The sequence below is a fragment of the Puntigrus tetrazona genome, chromosome 4 (genome assembly GCF_018831695.1).
Source record: "Puntigrus tetrazona isolate hp1 chromosome 4, ASM1883169v1, whole genome shotgun sequence".
Classification (NCBI taxonomy): Eukaryota; Metazoa; Chordata; class Actinopteri; order Cypriniformes; family Cyprinidae; genus Puntigrus; species Puntigrus tetrazona.
In genome coordinates, this window is record NC_056702.1 from 16,373,760 (window position 1) to 16,398,591 (window position 24,832).

At 36.8% G+C, this 24,832-nt stretch overlaps 2 protein-coding genes across 8 annotated transcripts; both read left to right on the plus strand.

Annotated features, from left to right (window-relative positions):
- Positions 1–816: 816 nt before the first annotated feature.
- LOC122342595 (tripartite motif-containing protein 16-like) lies at positions 817–4,182 on the plus strand. The gene is given in 7 exon segments (XM_043236533.1): positions 817–1,484; positions 1,741–1,836; positions 1,918–2,151; positions 2,601–2,760; positions 3,291–3,338; positions 3,444–3,482; positions 3,485–4,182. Coding segments are annotated over 7 exon segments (1,638 nt in total). The 5' UTR covers positions 817–905; the 3' UTR covers positions 3,967–4,182.
- A 691-nt stretch (positions 4,183–4,873) lies between these two features.
- LOC122342597 (RAB3A interacting protein (rabin3)) lies at positions 4,874–24,740 on the plus strand. Of its 7 annotated transcripts, none has more exons than XM_043236536.1 (13): positions 4,874–5,172; positions 9,808–9,913; positions 10,537–10,834; positions 12,154–12,316; positions 13,827–13,922; positions 16,856–16,933; positions 17,558–17,761; positions 19,757–19,885; positions 20,844–20,956; positions 21,426–21,446; positions 21,678–21,777; positions 22,416–22,485; positions 24,226–24,740. In XM_043236536.1, exons 3-13 carry the CDS (start codon positions 10,572–10,574, stop codon positions 24,306–24,308), a joined length of 1,320 nt encoding a protein of 439 aa, XP_043092471.1. In that variant the 5' UTR covers positions 4,874–5,172; positions 9,808–9,913; positions 10,537–10,571; the 3' UTR covers positions 24,309–24,740. The 7 variants fall into 7 exon arrangements, with proteins under 7 accessions (XP_043092471.1, XP_043092474.1, XP_043092470.1 ...); XM_043236539.1 differs by having other exon boundaries at positions 4,875–5,172; positions 10,564–10,834; positions 17,558–17,743; XM_043236535.1 differs by having other exon boundaries at positions 4,876–5,172; positions 10,564–10,834.
- The last annotated feature ends 92 nt before the right edge of the window (positions 24,741–24,832 follow it).

Sequence of the window (24,832 nt, forward strand, 5' to 3'; positions counted from 1 at the left end):
TGTTGACATCTAGCTACCACAATTTCTTGCACTCAGGCTGTTTGGTGTGACTTGCTTGAACTCTTCAAAGTTGTGAGTTTGGTTTGAAGTCATGATTTATTGGCTCACAAATCTGCCCGGAATGAAGCATAATTAACGTGAAACATTGGGCAGTCATGGACTAATTGTTAGAAAGTCACAGGTTCAATTCTCGTAGTGGAAGAAGTTGAAGGTGGGGATTGTGAATGAACAGCAGTTTTTCATTCTCAGTACTTTGACTGAGGTGCCCTTGAGCAAGGCACCAAACCCCCAACTGTTCCTCGAGCACTGGAGCAATAGCTGACCACTGCTCAGGGAGTGTGTTCTCTATGGTGCAGATGTCTTCTTCAAAAGTTTATTGGATTTGATAATTTTCTAGGGGAAACTGTCAATTAGATACAATTGACAAGCCATACAATTTAAGCATCACTAATAAATTCACATTTAAAAAAAGGCCTTTTCAATTCACTTTAGCATTACAACTCATTAATATTTGATATGCGCCCCCTTTGTTTCCACTTCAGCCTCTGTTGAGGTGTAGAGAAGCACCTGTCTGCAGCGCATTCATGTTACATAAGGGGAAAACATTCATAAATAATGAAATTAACTGTAATTCTTTTATACAATCTGGTTTTCTGCCCTACAGTATAAATAAAAATTATTACTGCAGTTTCTAGTATGTCTTGTGTCTGTGTAAGTCTATTTTATGGGGTCTGTCTGAGACTGACATCTAGTGGACATCTAGGGACTTTGCAGACTTGCAGATAAACCAGTTTTACACGTCATTGAAACACAGCACCAGGAAACAGGAAATTATTTTAAGGAAGTAACCTTAAGTGTAACTGAGTTGTTGCCTTTCTCACTCTGCATATAGCCTAATCAGTAACATGACAGAAGCCAGAATTTCAGTGGATGAAAATGAGTTTATCTGTCCAGTGTGTTTGGAACTCCTGAAGGATCCAGTTGCCATTCCGTGTGGACACAGTTACTGTAAGAGCTGTATTACAGGCTGCTGGGACCAGGAGGACCAGATGAGAGTCTACAGCTGTCCTCAGTGCAGACAGACCTTCAGCCCAAGACCTACTTTAGGTAAAAACACCATCCTGGCTGAAGTGGTGGAGAGACTGAAGAAGACTAAAATTCCTGCTGACTGTTACGCTGGAGCTGGAGATGTGGAGTGTGACGTCTGTACTGGAAAAAAATACAAAGCTGTCACATCCTGTCTTGCATGTCTGAGCTCTTACTGTCAAACCCATCTTGAACAACATGAGAGCTTCTTTAAAGAGAAGAAACACACTTTAACTGAGGTCACCGGACGACTTCAGGAGATGATCTGCCATGAACATGACAAACAGCTGGACATGTACTGTATTACTGACCAACAATGCATTTGTGTACTGTGTACAAAATATGAGCATAAAAATCACAACACTGAATCTGCTGCATCCCAAAGGACAAAGAAACAGGTATGAACTAGTTGATATTTGAACAGTTCAAGTGTTCAGAGCCCAAATCAAATATGTTAAAGGTGTCTAACCTGGGGTCTTGACATCCTACAGTTTTGACTAAGTGGTCATAAAACACATTTTATGTTAATTCATAATCCCATTTCAGAAAAATCAATCATTTTGACTCACCATTAATACTGAATTAATATCAGTTGTTTCATTATGATTTCGTGATAGTTGTTTTACCATTTACTGTCCTTTATTTGACCTAAAGACACAGGTAAAGAACATGCAGACAACCTTCCATCAGAGAATCCAGCAGAGAAAGAAAGATCTTAACCAATTGAGAGAAGATGTGGAGTCTTATAAGGTGCGTGTAAAACAGATAAGATAACGAAAGGCCTCACGTCCACTGAAGCCCACTGTGTGATTGTGATTTGTTTACTAACAGCGCTCTGCAAAGACAGCAGTAGAGCACAGTGAGAGGATCTTCACTGAGCTCATACGCTCCATAGAGAAAATGAGCTCTGACGTCACACAGCAGATCAGAGGTCGGGAAAAGGCTGCAGTGATTCGAGCTGAAGGACGATTGGAGCAACTGGAGCAGGAGATTGCGGATCTTAAGAGAAAACACACTGAGCTGGAACATCTTTCACATACACAGAATCACATTCATTTCCTGCAGGTAACCAAGATCTAGAAGAACTTCCTGCTATGATAGAAGACCAAAGCAGAATGAGCTGCTGACTGGAGGTGAAGTTGTCTATTACAAATGCTTTAGTGGACTGAAACCAAACAAAACCTGATGTTGAAACAGTGCTCTTAAAGTTCTTGTGAGGTTTAAGGACATTGCCACTGACCAACGAAAAGACATAAATAATGATCACTATATAGATTTTAAACTGATTTTCCATTGCAAATCTACTTGGCCTGTTACATGGACATTTATGTTCCAAGCAGATGTTTTATTATCTAAACTACACACATGTAGTGTTTAGTAAATGCTAAAACTTGTGACCCTAATTTCACATAATGAAGATTAGAAGTGCTGGACTGTGGTGAATTATAACACAAATCTGATGGTAATGCAGGTTATTAGATAAAGTGTGCTGATGAATTGTATCTGTTTACTAGAGTTTCCAGTCTCTCTCAGCACCACTTGAATCTACAGACGTACCCACAATTCCCTTCAGTTCTCTCTTTTCCTTTGATGGCATGCAAAAATCCATCTGTCAACTCAGGGACAAACTTGAGGATGTCTTCAAGGAGGAACTTAAAAAGATCTCTGAAACAGGTAAAGATTTGGAGATTCATCTTGAGTTCAAAAAGGTTAGTTCAAAGGGTTACTCTCACTGATCTTTGGAATACAGATTAAAATATTTTTGATGGAATCTGAGAGCTCTCTGACCCTGGATAGGCAAGAATGTTCCCAGGTCTAGAAACATAGTAAGGATATAAAAAAAGAGTTTTAAAAATGCTATATTTAGCAATATACAAAGCAAAGAGAATATCTTTTGTGCGCAAAAAAACAACATCTTTGTTTAACATCTTTGTTGAGACATTGATGTAACATGGGCTATTTTACCAATGACCGTACTACGTTTCTGGCCCTGGCAACATTGCATTTGCATTGCTGTCTATGGGAGGGTTAAAAAGCTCTTAGATTTAATCAAACATATATAAATGTGTGTTCCAAAGTTGAATAAAGGTCTTACAGGTTTTGAACAACAGGATGGTGAGTAATTAATAAAATAATTTTTATTTTGGAGTGAACGAACCCCTTAACACGACAATGACACTGTTCATGTCTGTTGATTTCCATAGTCACGTCCACCAACATGATTCCCTGGACCAGGAATGATTTTCTTCACTGTAAGTCAATAAGAAAACATGCAGAATTTCTCACTGAGCATTAAATGTATTAAAAGATGAAACAGATTCATAATCGTTGCTTCGTATGTGTTTTCTCTCTATTAGATTCTCATCAGCTCACTCTGGACACAAACACAGTGAGCAATTCTTCTGCTTAACTGAGAATAAGAGAGTGATTACAGTTACTGACACGGCACAGCCGTATCCTGATCACCCAGACAGATTTGACGTGTGTCAGGTGTTGTGTAAAGAGAGTGTATGTAGACGCAGTTACTGGGAGCTTGAGTGGAGTGGGATGTGTGTGTGTGTATCAGTCTCATATAAGAGCATCAGCAGGAAGGGAGAGGGCATTGAATGTGTGTTTGGAGGTAATGAGCAGTCTTGGAGTTTGTTCTGCTCTCCTTCCAAATGCTTGTTCTGGCACAATAACTTAAAGACTGTTCTCCCTGCAGTGCCCAGCCATAGAATAGGGGTATATGTGGATCACAGCGCAGGAACTCTGTCCTTCTACAATATCTCTGACACAATGAGCCTAATCCACACAGTCCAGACCACATTCACTCAGCCACTTTATCCGGGGTTCTGGGTTTATTATGAATCATCAGCAAAACTTTGTGATATTTCATGATAAAAGAGTAACGGTGATATGGTATAGCCACTTATTTTCTTTTCATTACATTCATACTACGGCTTAGTATTTGTTATTAAAATGACATTTCAGAAAAGTCTAAATGTCGTGTGATAAATATGCACGTGCTTTTCTCAAGTTCTCTGTGTGTCAACAAAAATCATTTGGGTTTTTTTTATTCTTTATTATCGAATAAAACTTTTTAATTATTAAAAATTCCTTTCTGTTGAAATTATTACACACTGGCTTTAATAAAAAAAAAAAAAGAAAAAGAAATTAATTTTCCATTGTTGGGTGTAAATACAGGTTAAATGGTAGCTCTATTGTTGTAATGCTGTTAAATCAGACAATAAATATAAATATAAGTGGAGCCATGATTCTGGTGTTAACTTAAAACTGTGGGTTTTACAAGGGATTAGGTGTTTGTGTCGTTTTCAGTGCAAAATTACCACTAATTAAAAAGCCAATGTTGTCCAAAACCTCACTTTTCTATATCTTAATTTTACGTTTTAAAGTAACCCACTACGCTGCTGCCCAAATGATAATCCCAAACAAACGGCCACTGCGTCGAAATATTTATTTTATTATTATTATTATTGTATTTAAATTTAATCAGTAACTTTTGTTTTATAGTTTTAGGTCATTAATATCTTTTCACGTTTTGTCACAGAAGCGGTTTAACCGCGCTTGCGTGAGCCGGTCTGAGCCTCCGCCTAATCTGACAGGACCGTCGGTACTATGGCGAACGCCTGGCTAAACGAAATCATTAGGCCTTTCTGATTGGCTGAAAGGCAGGCGTTAGTAGGCGGGCCCGGTGCAGCAGACGAATGAGCGAAGCTAAGCACCGTCTTATAAATATTAATTAGATTACGTGCCCGGCCCCCGAACGAAAGTACCTGAGAAGCGTCAGCGCGATCTGATTAATATTCACGAGCGAAACCGTCACAATAGTAGGAATCGTATTTTTCAACAGCACAATCATGAAGTGGGATGGTGGCAGCCGGTGGCTCTGTTGTGTCTTTGTCTGGCCATGGTTACTGTCGTTAGCCGAAGACTAGTCCGTTACGAGAAAAAACATGCGTCGTGAGAGGAGAAGCGCGAGCTGTGTGACCGTGCAAGCGTTAATGTATCACTGTTAATCGTATCCGTGCATTTTCTTGAAGGAGGAGCGGGATACATGACGGACGCACAATCCCTTCGGGACATGTGAGTATACTTGCATTAGACAGCCATCTTGCGCTTTTAACAGCGATTGTTGCTTTTTATTCACTGCGTCGACCCCAAACGAAACGTATTATGTCATTATGTTAATGAGGGTTTAATGCATTATTCATAAGGAGCTCGTATCTATGGCACGGTGGCGCGGATCACACTCGCGGTGCTCTAATTACAACGAGTCTTCAGGGCTGTTGAAAGCATAAATATAAAAATATGACAGTTTGTTTCCAGCAAACACGCACGTGTGAAGACAGCAGGGGTATTTTTATAATAACATGTTGTTGGTTCCGCATCCAGGACTTCTGGTCCACCCTACTCTGAAATCCTAATATAACCTCATGACAGCATGTATGCATTATACTACAGTCTACTAGATTTATTAGCTATATGGAGCTGCTGAAAGCTGCATATAGCTGCACCCCGACTTAAAACAATGAGCCCTGTGTAGTAAACAGCATGTGGGGGTCGAATGCCTTCAGGTCAGGCTGATATCTGATCCATGCCCCGGTGACAGTGGAGTCATTGTGCACTTACTATAACCTACTGTAATGTCCACCGCATCTCACATAGAAACCACAGCTCAAAGGCGTTAGCTCTCCGGGTAGTTTAGGAACACACAGCAGATCCTAAGTGTTTTCGGACGGATCTGCAGAACCTTGGGCCTGCTCCTGGGAGATGTTTCCTCACCAAAGCTCGGCTGTTCATGAGGAAGTTCACGTGCCAACAGAGAATCAAGCATATGTCTTACATTTCACCATAGAAATTTTGTGCCTCTGCCGGAGGTTTGGGCGTCGTGGGTGCTCCCGACTAGTTAAGCATGGTGCTCGAAACGCTATGGACATGGGTTCAGTTCCCAGAGAACTCGCGTTGTAAAGTTGCCCTAGATAGTGTTTGTTAAATAAATGTTAATAGTGGCCAATGTAGTAATGGCTTGTAATGGTCAACCAACCTTTATCCAAAAGTTAAGCAGTTTATACAGGTTTTTATTTATTTATTTAAACTTTCATTTATTGTTAGCGTGCTGACCTTAAACTGGAAGACTGTTAGGTACCATTAGCACAGAGCGTGTTTTACATTCAACTTTTCTATTGTTTTCCTATGTAAAGATGTGCAGTTTGACTAGAGTGCTTTTTTGCATCCTTTTTAGAGCGTCAACATTCAAATTAAAGACTTGCTCATGGATTTGTGTGAAAATGTGTTCCCTGCGTCTCGTGATTTAAGTGCAAAAGCACTGTCTGTGCGAACGGCCCCTAAAACTGTCCGTTTAAGGCAGTGCTGCTATAGACGCAGATATTTAGTAACTCTTATATTTCCGACCCTTTAAGTTAAAGCAGTCGAGTTTTTATTAATGTATCTCAAGACTGTTTCATTCGCCTGTTTGTTTCCATTATTGATTGATTGGTTGATTTATGGACTGCATGAAAGTGCCTTTTGTAAACGCCAAGAATGCCCCATTATTTGGGCCGCTTTAACAAAGAAGGGAAAAAACAAACAGAAAATTACACTGAATGCAAAAGGAGGCTTAAGATGGTTTTAGCTTATTAGATCCTGAACCCATGTGTGATGAGATGCACATTGAGAACGCTGGAAAAGAATGTGTCTCACGGACTTGCAATGTTAACATATCGTGGTGAAAATATAGTCGTACATAAAATATCATGCTTGTATGAAATCAGCAAAAAAAAGCCTATTTAAAAGTTTTACGTAAAGTCAGTATTACAGAAAACATATTGCTGGAGTGTTAGTGTCACGTTATTTGAAGAAAACTGTTGCAATTTTTATATTAACATGCATGCGGTTCTTGTTTTGCTTTGATCCAGATGGTCCAGAGTTGCCCGAAGGGTTTTATTTTAGCGTATCTCTATTAAACACCCCTAAACAATGAGTCAGATCCAGGATCAAGTCTAATTATACAGTGCTTTCGTGAACCCACGGCTAGTCTGTTTTTAATATACTGGCGTATCCCTGACATCGCTGCGCGTTACCATGAGGGTTGCTAGCGCGTCAGTGGCGGTTGCCGGGATGCTCCTGTGCGTTCGCAAGGGCATTTGGGGTACTTTACGTGCAATTGACGTGGGTCTGTGCAGTTTCTATGTTCCTACACACAAGCCACCTGAACAGTAACCAACATTAAGCTCCTCAACCAGGACTGGGCAATATAATGCACAATATTATCATGCGTCAGTAAAGCCGTAAACCTCCATCACCAGGCAGTTACTACCCAACAAGCAACGCAAATATCACGTTCAGATTCGCAGGTGATTCATTCGCGGTACTGAACCCGTAGCTTGTTGAGCCGCACACACTCGGACGCAAACAGCCACATCGTTAATTTAGTCTCAGCGTTACAAATACTGTCTGTGTCCGTCTTCTGGAGAGATGAACTCCTCTATTGTGCGGTCAGACGTGTTCATCTGACATTGGTTACCATAGAGGATGACCTAATGCCACCCCGTGACGATAATAAACAGACCCTGTTAGTGTGACTTGCATATGCTCCACGGTCGCTACATGTGACACCACCAGAAGATGTGAGGGAAGCTAACTAACTAACATTTATCTGATAACTTTGACCGTTAGTTCTTCAAGGGCCAGATTCATGACAAGCTTAAGAAAGAAGTTAAAGGATTTTTGCTATATAAATGAAGGAGCGTTGTTTACAATATTGATCATCGTTTTAAAGATTTTTATAGTTGTAAATTCGTATTAGGAGCAACGTTAAAAGGTCATTGATGCGATTGATAGTTTTTCTGTATTGTTATTGTTGTTGGTCACTGAATGGTTTTTCTGAGGTAACGCAACATTAAGTTTACAATCTGCTTCACTGGCGTCTTTCAGAGATTGATGGATTGAGACAGGATATGGATTTCGATGTAGAAGTTGTACTGTATCTTTAACATACCTCCTGCTGTTCATTCATATATTCGCTGCTATGTGACTTATTTTGCTTATTGCGATTTAATGGATAGGATGCACTCTGCAATGTTCTGTTCATTCATGTCATCCTATATGTTCGTGATTAATAATGAAAAGGTGAAAAAAGCTAAGTGTCTTAAAATCATTAACATATGAAAATTAAAAGGATGGGTATGAACTGATGGAATATTTACCATCTAGAATGACGGAAAATGCAGAGGTCTAATGCGACCTTTGTTGCGATTGTAGAAATTTATATGAGAAAGGCCTCATTTGGTCCTCAAAATCAGAAAAATATCCTGGAAAATCAAAACCATGCAGAATTCTTGAACTGATGTATGCATTACTATAGAGTGCTTCCAGCATTTATGTACATCATCTGATATTGTTTCATTTCAAGAACATCCTTATAACTAATTATAATCAAAATACAGGTTACCACCAGAAACCAATTACCAATGTTTAAAGTACCCTTATTATGGGTTATGAAAAGTTCATTTTTTTGGTTTTGGAAGTCCCAGACAACAGGTAGTTTATACATGCAAGGTCAAAAACCACTTTTATTTTCATTTCATTTTTACCATATTTGTTTAAAGAATCGATTTGTTCAACGATGAAGCCGTTTAATTTCTGCCCTTTCGCATTTTTCACTGGTGTGAAGTGTTTCAAATTCGAAAAAGGAATCCGGTCACGTAATGATGAAGGCCGCCATTGTCCACAGAGCGACACATGATCCATTTGAGAGATCATAAACCCTCGTGTTACAGATAATTTAGCAATTTTCCACTGTTGAAAGTAAGAGCTTGCGTAGATAAGGTGGACTGGTTCCAGCCCCTGAAAGACTCAATATTTGATGAGTGAACAGATCCAACCTATCAGATATCCCTTCGGTTTATTAGTGTTCACGAGTACAACGCACACCCAGAGTTTGAACGGTAATGCCTGGATATATGCTTATGCGCGTAACGATATCTAAATACCGAGTTTTTCTTGATTCGTGGCATACTTGATTGGTGGAAACGTTTTAGTTTCAAACAGTTTGTCTTGATCTTACACCTTTACCAACCTTACATGGAGAAGCATCAAGAATTACTTATCCCCGCGTTCGTTATTCGATAGTATTTAAACGCATCAATCGTCGAAGATGACCGATGAATGTCCAGAGTGAGCGGGACCAGAATCTCTCTGCGTCGCAAAATTTCATCACTGCATTCCCATACTTCCTTCCGTGTCATGGTTGTGTAATTCCTCTAATCATTTACTCGTCCTCACACTCCAAGCCAGGAAGACTTTCACGTGTCTTTGAAACACAAATGAAGGTGTTTTAATTAGAACGTGACATGAGATTTCTGTTTCTCCATTGTAATAGTAACCCATGTGAATTGAGGCGATTAGAGACATTATTCTATTTATCAAACGAAGTTATACATTTTGTTACTCATACAGCATAAACGTTCATCAAATGCGGTAAACGGAATCTTTTCTAAATTAGAGTTAAAATTTCGTTTTAATAAAACAAATTGTGCTTTGAAGATGAACAGAAGTCTTATTAGTTTAAATCAACATGAAGGCTATTATAAAATTGATGAAAGAATGTTTATTTAAATCCGAGCAGTGTAATTTACCTTCATATTTCTTTTATTATCCTGCTATTATTTCTGAGACTTATTCATCTCTGGTTTTTATTCCCGTTTTGTGAGCCTGTAGGTGAAGACAAATCAGGAACCAGACGTGGTTTTATGAGGAGAAAAGTTTGTTCTGCGCTTCCTGTTGACTTGAGTTCTAAAGCTTTACACATCACTTCACCACAATGGTATGTTCACATTTCTCTGCTGTTGTAATAATGTGTAATATCATCTCTTAATATTTAATATTTTACTGGTAATATCTTTTACAGTATTTCTAAACTTGAAATGTTTGCAGTTTTTTTTAATGTTAGTTCACAGTGTCTTAACTGATGTTATCTAACACAGCTTTTGACCTTAAAATGTTCTAGTAAAATTTAGATTATATGAAATATGTGAACCGGTGGAGATTTTGGACTATCGACTTTGCAAGTACCCTTGTTAACAGTAATTTAGGTCTGAAGTGAAAGCCAACGCCTGAAAAGAAAACGTGTAACAGTATATTGAATGATCCAGGCAGCTCTTAAAGTGACAGCATTCTAATATTCCTGCTGTCTGTCAATCATACAACAGAAGGGAGTAAATATCTGTTATAACTTTAATATGGAATAAATATATACTTAATGTACACCGTGGAGAGTATGCAGTGTTTTTTTTACATTTGATTGCTTTATAATGTACGTAGAATTTGTTCTGCTGTAGACTTTTTACTTGTATCATGAAATAAACCATGAATTACCATGAAATAAACTAAAACAAATCTATTAGAACTTTTATTAGGTTTTTGCTTTTATTTCCTCTCGTAATTCAGTTGCCTATCCTCCTGATGTTTGCACAGATCACTGTATGAAGATATCTGCGGCTATGGCCAGTGAACCACTCGAAGGGTTCCATGAGGTGAACCTGGCGTCACCCACCACCCCGGATCTTCATGGCGTTATAGACCCAAGCCCACCAAAGCACAATGCTCCCCCCAGCACACTGTACCGCACACACTCTTTGACCTCTAGCCAGAATGCGCCCAACGCTCTCAGAGCCGATCAGCTGCCCACCCAGCCCGTGTACTCGACCTCCTGTCACCTGGGCACGGAGGACACCCTCAATGGCAGGTAAGACTCCGGGAACAGCAGGTCAATCATAAGCGGCGTCTACACTCAAGGTTGCTAGGCCTGAGAAACAAAACCAGCTCGATCACTATTAAGAACAAGCCCAACACACATTTTTTTTTTCCACTCAGTGAGGGGTCTCCTTCATCAATTCAGTGAAAAGACGTGGACTTAGCAAAATTGTCTATGCTGCATGTATTTTGACAATCTTCAACAGTCAGTTGATTTTAATAACCAACTAATATATATATTACACTTTAGTTTTTTGCCCCTACTTTTCATGAGCCAAGCTCAAAAATCTGATGTTTTTTGGACCACATCTGACACAGATCAGAATTTGATGCACACTCTCTCTTTCTGGCTGCAATATAAGAAAGAGTGAAAAATTTAAGGGGGTCTGAATACTTTCCGTACCAACTGTATGTATATATATATATATATATATATATATATATGCATGTTGTATGTGTGCATACACCTCGCTACAAAGCTCTGTGCCTTTTTTCTTCTCTGGAACAAAAAAACAAATCGCTAAATAAAACATCGGTTGTTGTTTTTTTTTTACCAGTATTGTTAAAAATATCTTCTTTGTATGCTTCAGTGTAGAAAGTTATGTTGTACAGGAGTGGAATGATCAAGTGAATGTCATTTTGCGATGTGACCAAAATACAAAAGTGACTTGACACTGTGTCCCAACCTCATTTTTGTTTCCTGCCAAAAGCCAAAAATAGTATCAAAAAGGAAGTATTTTGTATTATTCTGAGGAGATGCCATCAAAATTTTGTGCTTTAGCAGCGGTACATGATATACAGTACTTGTCAATGATTATATTGTCAGCTATTGAATAAAAATAATAATTATTATTTTTATTTATTTAATTGTAATGTATAAAATGCTGTTTATTCCTGTGGTGGCTGTACATGATTACTTCAGTCGTCAGTGTCACATGATCCTAATATGCTGATTATTTTTTATGAATTTAATTCAAATACGTTTTTCAACTTTCTATTCAGCAATTAACCCTGAAAAGAAAAACCAAACAAATCTACAGAATATTAAGCAGCTGGCACCAATATAACTGAGCAGCAAATTGGTATATATTAGCGTATATGTTAAATAATATATAATAATTGTGTACATTAGAAATCATAATTTTTTTTGTTTTGTGATGGAGTTTGTCATCATGAAATCCAAATGGACAATTCTTATCTTTATGAAAGGTTATCTATAAAATATCCATCGCCAGTTACACTCAAAGCTCTTTTGAGACTGAAGAGAAAGTTTCATCAAATCGAATCAAATCGATGTCTGTGTTTCCACAGTGGAAACGATGATGCAGTGGATGGCAACGTCCCGTCAACTGATGGAGAGGACGTTCTGGGCTTGAGCACGGACAGTCTGTCTCGTCTCAGGAGTCCGTCGGTTATGGAGGTCCGAGAAAAAGGCTACGAGAAGCTAAAGGAGGAGCTTGCCAAGGCACAACGGGTGAGACGCCAAACCGATGGCCTTCACTGATCTGATCTTTTATTAACATTTATTCATTTAACAGATTATTCATTAACCAATCGATCATTTAGTCCCAGCTGTTCGGTCGATGCACGCAGCGAACAAAACTTCGCTAAACATTATTTGCAGCGTGCCTGCTATCCAGTGAATAAGATACTTGCTATTTGGGATTTGAAACAAAGTCTCGACTCACAAATTCGGTCAAAATTATTATCAACTCTTCAATGCAGCAGCGCGTATTGCACATTAAAGGGTTAAGGCCCAACGATAACAATAAAGATAACGATATTAACGTAATATCAGCGCACAAGCCTTTGTCGCTTTAATTTCTCGAGCTCATGAGAACAAGGATGGATTCTGATTGGCCGTCAACGTTTATATTGTTCATCAGCTGGAAAAAAAAACGTTATCGTTTTGGTGTCGATTTTGCTATTCGTTATTATTAAAAACCGATTTTTAGAACTATATCTTTATAGTCATCTTCATCGTTATTGCGCTTTATGGAGATATCATGTCATATCGTCACCTCTCTCTATTTTTTTTTTTTTTTACACGCACAATGTTCAGCGGAGAAAGTTTATTAGGTTATTAGTTTGAGTTCTGGACTGGACCGGAAAGATTTATGTCAGACTAATGATTTACATGACATTTTCCAACGAGATAGCGACAAATCATTGACGTACGTTTAATTCTGATAATCGCACATGACGAAAGGGGGACTCGATTCAATAAATTGGTTGTTGATTGGACGGGGGAGCATCCGAACGTGAGCTTACAGTTGATTATAAGAAAAACGTGGGTTTTATTCAAACTAAATAGTAGGAGTCCGCTATAGATCACCAGAGAGAAGTCTGTCGTTTCATTAGAAAATGAAGTGATTTATTTATTTATTTATTTTTAGAGCGCTTCTACATTAACAAAACTTTAGATTAATACACATATCTTGCATTTTCGAAATACATTTTTGTTCATTTTATGCCCACTTTAAATTGTTGTCTCATTGACTGAAGTTTTCTTACATTCTATTTTTAAAATGCCATTTTTTCATGTAAAGGCAATTTGAGTGTCACACAATCCTTCAGAAATTGTCTTGATTTGGAGCTTAATTATGCTTATTATTTTGTCTTTACTGGTTGATTTGTTTTACCTTTTTTTACATTTCTAAACAGCAGTTTATTTGAATAATAAAATTTATTTAATGCTGAATAAAATAGTTGCATATAATGTACTGCAAACAAACAAACATATATACTGACCCCGATCCATATTACCGTCTTTTTGTTTTTTTTATACCCAAAAAGAAACCATGAATTTATTTATTTCTTCCAGTAGCACTTATACGTTTATTTTTTAAAACGACACTATAGCGTGTGTTGTGTCATCCACCCTTTTACATTGACGTCGTGGCTTAAACGAGCCATACATTCCCTGTTTTTCTGTTCTGTTTTTCATTTGTGTATTCTGTTCATGTCATTGCATGTGTCTGAAGGAGCTTAAGTTAAAAGACGAGGAGTGTGAGAGGCTTTCTAAAGTGAGAGACCAGCTGGGGCAGGAGCTGGAGGAACTCACTGCTAGCCTTTTTGAGGTTTGTTTGGTTTCTTCTGCCAAATGACAGAGCAGATCTGTTGTGTGTCTGGAAGCACTTGATCGTCCGGAGTTATTCTAAACACTCAGCACCGTGACGGCTCAACTCAAACAGGCGGTATATTTCTCTTAACCGTATTAAATGCATTCATCGTCTGTTTTTTTATTATTTAACAATAACGCCTTAAAATGAATCGTATCTAATTATAAGGTTGAGTTCACTGTTTTAATATTCGTATTTAATGTGAAATGTTGGGGAAAATGTAAAGATAAGCTACAATGGAAGCCGACCGCCAGTAGGTGGCAGCAAATCTTTATTAATGAGTCTTCGAAGCACGCGAACGTTTTTGTTCAGACGGCTGATTCCTTCGAGAATGAAGCAAGTTCCTGTCCTCGTGAACGGACAACTGAATCGTTGACTCAAAATTGTAACTCAAAACAGTTTTAATAGTAATAGTAAATTTTCAAATTTGCAGTGGTTTTCGGGGAAAACTTCGCTCAGTTGGCCGTGCCGCGGCTGTATGCTAAAAATGTACCTTTTGTATTATTTTTATATGTTTCTTCTGTGCGCAGTTGCATTCATTTGTTTTGATTTCTACACAAAATCCTCTCACGTAGGCAGATCACACACACGATTGCAATTTAAAAGAAAATATTATATTATAGAATGTAATTTATTCACGTGATTGCAATTAAAAAAAAGTCATTACTCCAGTCACATAGTAATTCTACGCTAATTTCACGCTCGAGAAACATATTATTATATTGCACATTTATTATTATTATTATCAACAGTTTTGTTTTTATTTGAAATTGAAAGCTTTTCTAGTATATACGGACATGAAAGTATTAATTTCTTTCAAACTTGGCATAAAAAAATTGATTAGTGGCGTGTATTTGTTAAAACTCTTTAGATAGTTATTTATGTACTTTAGAAAAATGAACTGGAATTCACAAACGGGGTTCACAAAGAATGGAACATACTAAATTTGCTGTATAAAAGCAGCCAATGGACGAAGGCACATTCAGAACAGTATCGATTATATATAGTATAGCAAATGATAGTCCATAAAAACACACCCAATGAATATGCCTCTATAAAGCGCGTGTGCTATCAGGATACTCCCAGCGTTGACCTTTCAGCAAACTTATGTAACAATCCCAGAAATTGATATTGAGATTGTTATCTAGCCAAAATGATTTACTGCATATTTTGCTTTTAGGGTTCGATGGTAATTAGAGCACAGCCCGTGTTAGTCCAGTTCTCATCGCTTTAGCTGTTTTTAAAATTAAAAGTGAGGAAAAAACCCATTTAGCCTTGTTTTAGCATTTAACATGTTCTGCCTTTTTCAAAACAGATTTAAAAAAAAAGGATTATGTTGTAGAATAAAATGTGACCCTGGTCCATAAAACCAGTCATAAGTATATAGATAGACATAATCATAAAGCCGAAGAAAGAAACGATGATATAGTTTGTTAGGATAGGAAAATATGTGACGGCTATCAATTAGACAACTATCAACATCTGGAAAAAAAAATCTTCTCAAATTAAGTTCTATTTATTTACTGCAAGAAATACTAAAGCAGCACTAAATATCTTCGTGGAACATGATCTTTACTTAATATTCTAATCATTTTTGGCGTTTAAGAAAAAAATCATTTTGACCCATAAAATGTATTGTTGGCTATTAAAAAACAAAACATAAAAACATTTCCAGAAAAGTTAGGACATGTTGTTAAATGCGAAATCTAAAATCATCTTCAAAAAAATATTTTTTCCAATATTTAATTAACTCCAATAACTTAATTGTATTTTGTACATATAAAAAAAATTAGATGTTTTTCTTTTATTTAACGACTGCAACGAACTCCGAAAAAAGTCGGGAAAGAGAAATTTTAGCAACTGCGTTACATCACCTTGGATTTTAATCGCATTTTTTTGTTTTTGAATTGAGAATGTTAATTTCTCCAGTTTTGAAAATGACTTAAGGCCCTTGCACACTGACTCCAAAATTTCCGTACGTGTTTTTTTTTGTTTGTTCGTTTTTCACCGTCCTTTCCTTTTCAAAATGCTTGCTACGGATGTGAAAATGCAGAAAATCGAACCCGATCCAATTGGTTTTATTACGGCCAGAAGTTTCGGAGGCAGTTTGTAAACTGCTGTTGTACATGCATGTAGAAGCGTTATTAAATATATTAAAGAGTTTTTCACTGTATTTATATTTTTTTCATAACGTATAGATAACAATCACGTTATTATAGGCTAATTGGATTTATAGATCAGATGAAGGAATCTGAAACAAACGATTTCAAGTATCAGTGAGATTAATGGAAATTGTCCGTTAATATGTATTATATATAATATTAATAAAGAATGTGCAGATTTATGACACAGCCGATAGAAAACTGATGAGAATATTGCTTCAGAATAAATCATAATTGCAAAACACACACACACATACATATATGAGATATATATATATATCATTTCTGAGAACTTATTAAATTGACCAATTTATTAAAGAATCTTACTTAATTCAACAAGTGTCCACCTCCAAATATTGAGCTGAAGCTTCTCTTATCGTGTGGACGTACATATGAATAATACATACATATATGAACAAATACGAATCCAGATGTGCTGAGTGTTTAGGTAACCTGCTCTGAAGTTTCACTTCCCCTTCTCTGTTACGCATTTCATACTGTCCTCATTTTCTTTTTTTCCTTTTTCATGTATTACTTTCTGTTTCCCCTTATCTTTTCTGTTAGTCAAAGTCCTTAAGTGTCCTCATCCTTTCGTAGCGCTGCTCTGCCAGGTGCCTCTGGTCTGGTCTGGTCTGGTCTGGTCTGGTGTGCTAGAAGTGTCTCTTGGTGTGGGCTATTCTCAGATGAGTCCGTGTTTAATGTGGATCTGATCTGTGATGTTGCCAACAGGAGGCTCATAAGATGGTGCATGAAGCAAACCTGAAGCAAGCCACTGCTGAAAAACAACTGAAGGAGGCACTGGGAAAAGTGAGCTACGAGACACGAGACAGCACTTTCTCCACGATCACAAATAAAGCAGCTAAACGGGAGATTGTAGTCAAGTTCAGAGAAGAACAAATTTACAACAAGCGAACCATTCAAATTTGTGGTTTGATTGTTTTTACCGAAGCATGAACCTCAGCAAAATGTGTCCCAGTATTAAATATTACCAATAAAATATTTAGAGTAACTCCTTTTGTCAATCTAGATTCTGTATACTGATCTGGACCACAACCGTAGAAATGGATTGAAATTGAAAAAATGTGAAATTGTAAGCGATTTAGTTCACTTTGCTGGTCATCTTTAGCTTTTTTAAAATCTAACAAATGTGACCCTCCAGACTCAAAAGTCTCAAAATCAAATTTTTATATAACAAGCATTAAAGTTTGATTTCAACCATTGCCTTACTTGATCAATATTAAATATATAAAAGTTACATTTTCATTTTTTACCGTATTTTTTTGTTGTAGGTTTTTACAGAAAGGGTCACAAATTACACAATTAATCAAATAAGGCTTTTTTCAGTATTTTGTGAATCTTTGCTTTTATGAATACCTGATTTGAAACCCCTGGTAAGTCTGAAATCTCACCGGTCGTTCCCTTTGGTTTCAGATTGATGTTCTGCAAGCCGAAGTAGCTGCTTTGAAGACTCTGGTCCTCTCGACGTCTCCCACATCCCCATGTAGAGAAATGCCCCCCGGACCCAAAGCCCCATTTAAGAAAGGCCACGCTCGCAACAAGAGCACGAGCAGCGCCATGTTAGGCAGCCAGCAGGAGGTCGCAGTGACGCAGCCCATTGTACGTGAGTGTAAAGAGGTTTGTATCTAGTGGTGAACATCCATTTGTCTAGCATCACTTCCGCACCTACAGAAATTCCCCATATTCCCCTGTGTTTGTTTCATGTCAGCCCCGATGTCGAGCAAATGTATTTTAGGAGTTCATATGTCGCTGAAGCTCTCTAGCACATATTTCTGACTAAACGCTGAACTGAATATGATGGCCAAATAACACATTTTTTATACTTCGTTTATAAGCATTTCTAATAGAAGGAAAGTAACAAATAACACATTTTAAAAGTAACCAAAATGGTACAACATGAGCAACAGTTAATAACTTCTACAGTTTAAAGTTCCTACATATTATAAGAAATAAAATAAACCTAAGAATAAAACATATACTGTAGTAGATGGTCTTCATATTTGAAAATGTTGCATTGAAAACAAATACTTGAAATTTAACAAATAAAGGGAGACCAACGATAGAGAAGCACTGACCTCTCAGTCACATACCTAATAGAGGTGGACTGAAGTTGATTGCAATAATTCACCCTTGAAGAAATAAAAGCATGCATATGATAACATCATTAGCGTTTTCATTTTTGCATTGGCCCACATTAACTTATAGTTAGTACTAAACACGGCTACTTTCATTTTATCTTATTTAAGTTGAAGAAATTCTACAGCTGTTTATATATCGGTCTCACTTTGATAATCCTGGAAGCAGGTTAATGCAAAACTATCATTGACCTTCAAAGGAAAATAAAACTTTGTGTCATCATCATAACAGTGATAAGTGACATTGTGTTTTCGACAAATAGGACCTAGAGGTAACATATATGGAAAAACAAGATGGGACCTAGAATAAAGCCTTGAGGAACCCCAAAAACACTCAATAAGCGTAATTTCACAGTTCTAAGGCTTTTTCAGAAGCATTTACACCACGGTGTACTTAAAACATAATAGAACTATACCATTTACTAAATTGTTCGTTAAAGCTGACAAAAGACTGTGATCATCAACATCCAAAACCTAAAAAAAAAGAAAGAAATGTATCCTAAAATGTCCACAAGTTGAAAAAGAGAGTTCAAAATTTGAGTAGTAAACACAGCCAGAACACAGATAGAAACGGTTCACAGATAGAAATACTTCTAATAGTCTCAATCTTCAAATTTGAAATATTTTTCTAATAGTCTCAAACAAAAAAAAAAGAAGGCCAAATCAATAACACTTTATTTTAAGTGGTTCTTGTTACATGTAATTATGCACAGTTTATTGTTATTATAATAGTAAGTGCATGTGACCCTAAGCCAAACCCTAATCCTAACCAGATAGTAAGTACATGTAGTTTATTGATATTTATCTGTATTTAAATGTATAATTACACTGTAAAAATGACACCTTAAAGAAAAGCTTAACCGTCAAGTCAAATGTATTTGTAAAGCTCTTTTCATAACACAATGTTTCAAAGTAGTAAATCATGATGGTAATGTGTATAATAATATCCTAATGTCTATACCTTGCAGTCGCATTTAGCTGGTATTAGAGACATCTACGGTTATCTACCTTCACATAAATAGCCTGGTGATAATATAGGTGCACTTTGCTATGATATATAACAATCAAGCAGATTTTATGTATCGCATATATGGCTTAAACTATACTGTATATAAAGTTAAATGCATGCATGCATGTAAACTCGCTTATTTTGCTCAAAAACATGATCTATTTGAGTCCATGTCATACTAACAAAAAGAGCTGTAGTGAAGTGTAAAGACAGAAATGACTATCATTGTCGACTAACAATGCTTGGTGGAAATGCACCCTTGTTTGACGTTCTTCTGCGTACAACAAAAGAAGATTTTAAAAGATTACGCATTGGACATTTGTTTCCTATATAAAGAAAGTGAGCCATGATTGAAGCCAAGTTTTATGACCATCTTCCCTTTATCCGACATTGTGGACTGACATTGTGTAATCATGGATATTAAACAGTATGTGTGTGGGTTTTTGACTACATGTGTTTTTTTGATAGGTGGATTCACTGCTCTTCAACGAGTTCAAAATGTGGAAAGAGGAGCCAACCCTAGAAAGAAGCTGCTCCTTCCTCAAGCGCATTTACAGAGAAGATATCTACCCATGTCTGACATTTTCTAAGAGTGAGGTATGCTTCCGCTGTCATCCGTCAGTAGAACTTAGGAGCGCCTTCTTCTAACAATACTTTACAGATATTAGTTTCTGTGAATGATCACCTCGATACGAGTTTGATAAATCATTGAGAATCTTGACTAATAACAGATCTCCAGCTGCTCTCTGCTGGTTGAATATACTCACGAATTGCTAAAAACATAAATATCGACTATATATGACTGGCTTACAGTGCTATACGCTGTTTATAATGTAAATTGGTTAACTAAAGTAAAGGTTACTAAGTAAAAACGTAGTACGCTACACTGCATGTAACTAACGGAAAACTTGCTAAATGCTTTTAGCTGCCGTAAATGATAAGATTGTATAATTGACATTTTCAAGCTTTAATCTAGCACAAAACTTTTGAGCGTATCATTTGAGGTGGCAGAATATGCAGTGAATCTGAATGAAAATGCTTTTCAGCAGTTTTGGCCTACTTTATTCAGGGTTTGTAACAAGTCTTAAATTGAAGTTATACATTTTAAGAGTTGATAAATTGAGGGAAAGAGAAGATGAACGAACTGCAAGGTGACTTAATGTGATTATTTAACTTCAAAAGTCTATGACTTACAAATAGACATAAGTGCTGCACATTGAAGATAAAATATATTTTAACACTTAATAAACTAGTGTTTTTTGAGTCCATGTTGCTAATGTGAATTTCCTGACTCGGCAGCTATGTCATAGACGTGCCATTTAAAGAGAAGTAATTTTTACATGATTATAAGGAAAGAGCTTTAGTTTTCAGTTTTTCTCTTTTTTTAAGCTGAGTTTCAGGTCATTTTTGTCAAGCACTCCTGTTCAAGACGAGAATGCAGAAAGCGCACTGTGTTAGTTTTTTACAGTTCCGAATCATATGTCACTGTTACCTTCATCACTTCTTTAAATGTGTATTTTGCGCGTGGCTTATGTACGGTTTGTGCGATTCGCAGCTCGGGTCGGCCATCTTGGAGGCGGTGGAACAGAACACACTGAGCGTGGAGCCGGTAGGATTCCAGCCGCTGCCGGTGGTCAAAGCGTCTGCTGTTGAGTGTGGAGGACCCAAGTGAGTCAGTCACTCGAAGTACCAAACCAGTGTCAAGGATCAGAATTTGTTTCGTGAATGTGGAACGCTCCTAATATGAATGAAATGTGTATCCTGCAAATATGACGGCGAAAATGATAATGTAATTTTAATTCAGATGACTGTCCGCAGTTTATTTTTTAATTAGCACCAAAGATCAGGAACATTAAAAAGTACTGTACAGAAGTAAAGATGAAAATATTACTAGAGTATTTTTTTACAAATATGCACTTTCTCTTATACATAAACCAAAGTGTTTTTTGTTTTTTGTGTATCTAATGCTCTCTTTCTCTAATATCACTGCTTAATTTTATTTCACCGTTCTTGAAAGTGTTGTTTATATCGTGTGTACTGAACAGCCTGTGAGCATGACTTCCTTTTCGTCATTCTTTCTTTCTGTATCTGTGTCCTTTTGTTGATTTTGTTTTCCGATGGGCTCTTCCTGTGGCAGCAGGATGGCACAGACCCTCGTGTAAGTGAATCGCGACCGGACCCTTAAGTCCTCCTGATCCGACCCGTGCCGCCCTGCCTCCCAATCCTTGTCTTGATTTCCCTAGTGTCTGATTCAGGAAGTTCATTTCTCAGTGCCTCGTGTCTATTTTCATTATTCACCCAACTGTCCTAAATCACTCCTCAGACGTATTCATCAAGTTTGCGGTATCGTGTATTTCTAAAAGCCTTCCACCTCTTTCCCGCTGTGCAGGAAATGTGCCCTGTGCGGTCAAACCAAAACCTGCAAGCACAGAATCAAGTTTGGTGACTCCAGCAACTATTATTACGTATCTCCGTTTTGCCGTTATCGGGTGAGTATTGCAGGATTGCCTTGTTATGGCTTGTGGAATTAATGTTGTAAATGTCAAAATTGTAAACGTAAGTTAAAAGCTACAAAAGTTCATAACATTAATATGAGAAAAAATATGGCAAAGCTTCTAATATGAGACCGTCCTACCAAATCAAGCAAGGGGTTTAATAAGTAATGAGAAATTCTAGTAAAAATTGAAGACTGATACATGACCAGCAAAAACTAAAAAAAGTAAAATGCTGTGCTTAATGAGAAAGTAATTTCTAGAGAAATCATATTTGATTCGCCACAGCTCTTTATTGGACGAGCGGTTCTTAAATGTAATCAAATTTGTAAAATATTTCGATGCACAAAAAATGCAATATTCAAAAATCTACTTTCCCATAAAAATCTGTCTACCCATATCTTGTTTGGAAAGGCTCCTCCCAAACCTACATTTGCAAGTGAAAACGAACTATTATTAAATAGTTCAAAAATTTTTACTGTCCGAGTAAATTTCAATCTACTTGATCTTTAGATTTTTGAAATACTTTTTTAGATTCACCCGTCAGTGTTTTAGTATTCGGTTATATTGCTTTGAGTGTTATTATATTTATTGAGGTTCGTATAAATGTCATTTTTCTTCTCTACCTACATCAGATTACGTCTGTCTGCAACTTCTTCACCTACATTCGTTATATCCTCCAAGGACTAGTCAAGCAACAAGATGGTAAGCTAATAATTCGTCTCTTGTATAGTCACTAGTCACAAAACTATGTATCGGTGTCCAAGCTTGATGCTGTTCTCCACGTGGATTTAATGTGGTTGATATTTTAGGGTTTAAGGCCGATGAATGCGTCATTTAAAATTCAACTACTTCTTTCTACTTCTTTGGCCAAACGGTCAATGATTCTCCCAGTGTCTCCAATAGTAAAGCACATTATTACATATGTTCTATAAACAACAAGCATAGAAATTCCAATTTTTGTTAAAATGTTAAGTTGGAAAGATGTATTTGCACAGAAAAATTATTATTTTTATTATTACACACTTAAATCATATAAAACTGATATTATAGTAGGCTGAAGGTTTATGGTTTGATACTGAAGGTTTTGTTAATAAAACATTTTCTTATATTACAGCAATAAACGCATCTTTTTTCATCAATCTTCCGTACTAATTGATGAACTCTGTTTATTTATTTTGTATCTTGGTGGGAAGATTGGTGAAAAAAGATGCGTTTATTGCTGTAATATAAGAAAGGTTTTTATTACCAAAACCTTCAGTATCAAACCATAAATCTTCAGCCTACTATAATATCAGTTTTATATGATTTAAGTGTGCAAACAAGAGAAAATAAAATATGCCATATAGTATTTAAAAATAAAGAAAAACTAAATGTGTGAATTGCTTCAACGGGTTCGTTGATATTTATGAGTCAGACTTTACCCTGGAAGAGGGTGTTATTACTTTTCAGTTTCAAATATTGAAGAACAATATGTTTCACGTAATGTAGTTGACTTAAAAAAAATACAGTCTAATTAGCGCTGTCAAATCATTTATCACGATTAATTAACCCACATCCAAAATAAAACCTTTGTTTAAATATACTCTCATACAATATATATTTTGAAAACAATTGTTTTTATATTTATATATATTTATTTTATACACAAATATAACATATTTTGCTCAAATATTTATATGCGTGTATATTTATATTTACATAATACATATACACAGTATACAAACACACATAAACAGAACTTTTGTTTTGGTTGCGATTAATCATGAATAATCATATGACAGCGCATACGTTGGAATGTAGTTGAAGTAGAAGTTTCCAGAGATAAAAGTACAATAAAAAAATTACTTTAAGTAAATTAAAGGCATAGTTAAGAAAAAAAAATTAATTACCCTATAATTTAATGTATATGACTTTCTTCCTTCAGGTGAGTTTTTTTTTTTTTTTTCGTTTTTTATTATCCTGCCTCTTCCAAACTTGGCTCCATAAATCGGATATATCTGTTGTATATAGAGGTCAGCCAGGAAGCCAGGACACTCTTGTGAATGCACAGCAGTTGCTGGAATCAGTGCTTGAGTTATAATTTTCAAAATATACATTTTTTTTGTTACAAAAACCCATTGATCTGCTTCAGAAGACGTGTTAACCCCTTGGAGGCATATAGGCTAGTTTTACGACGGATATACATTATTAATGGAGCTTCAAAATAACGGCCACTATCCACCAGAACTGCCAAGCTCGGAAGAGCCAGGATAAAGTTAAAAACTGGTAGTAAGTAAATCATGGGGTAATTTTCTTTTTTGAGCGAACCATTCCTTTAACGATGTAACGATACTCACACCATTATTTGTTACTGCGACAGATGTTTGCAAATGTAAAAAATGCAGAACTTTGTCGTTATGAAAATGTTCCTTCTAATACGTCATGGCGCTGTGTTCTACCAAGCAGAGCAGATGTTCTGGGAGGTCATGCAGCTACGGAAGGAGATGTCCAATGCCAAGCTGGGGTATTACAAAGACGAACTGTGAAGAGAGCCATTACCGTCATAGGGAACGCCATCGTCTTAACCCGGCCGCTCCTTGACAAGACGTTTACCAATCCTGTCTGAGCGGCTTCCCTGGGACCACCACACCTCATTATATTTATTGAAACCGAAGGAGAAGATGACACTAAAGCATGAACTGTAGCTGGAGGTTGCGTTCTCTCTGAAGAAGCTGTACATTGAAGGATGAATCACGCTCAAATAAACGCGTCTCGACCTCTCTTAGATTGATATGTTCAGTGCTGTAGCTAGCTGTGTGCTGTTGTGCTGTTGTGTTTCTATATCTGGAATGTTCTGTGCGTATCCTCTCAGACCACTATATGTATTTCCTCCCGAGTCTCATCTAGCCTCCCTCATTTTGATTTTAGTGCCTTTCTGGAAGCCTGAATAAAGTTGTGCACCTCCAGAGGAGAATTAATGCTGGTGTTTGTCCTCGTGTGAAGATACATGAAGACTTGTAAATGGCCGTGGATGATTTATATAATGATAACTGTAATAACAAATGTGGCA

Excerpts from the sequence above, each read along its gene's own strand:
- LOC122342597 (XM_043236536.1), top strand. The coding sequence starts at position 10,572 with ATGAAGATATCTGCGGCTATGGCCAGTGAACCACTCGAAGGGTTCCAT. Across the intron at positions 12,317-13,826 it reads AGCTTGCCAAGGCACAACGG|GAGCTTAAGTTAAAAGACGA; the intron begins GTGAGACGCCAA and ends ATGTGTCTGAAG. Across the intron at positions 17,762-19,756 it reads TTGTACGTGAGTGTAAAGAG|GTGGATTCACTGCTCTTCAA; the intron begins GTTTGTATCTAG and ends TTTTTTTGATAG.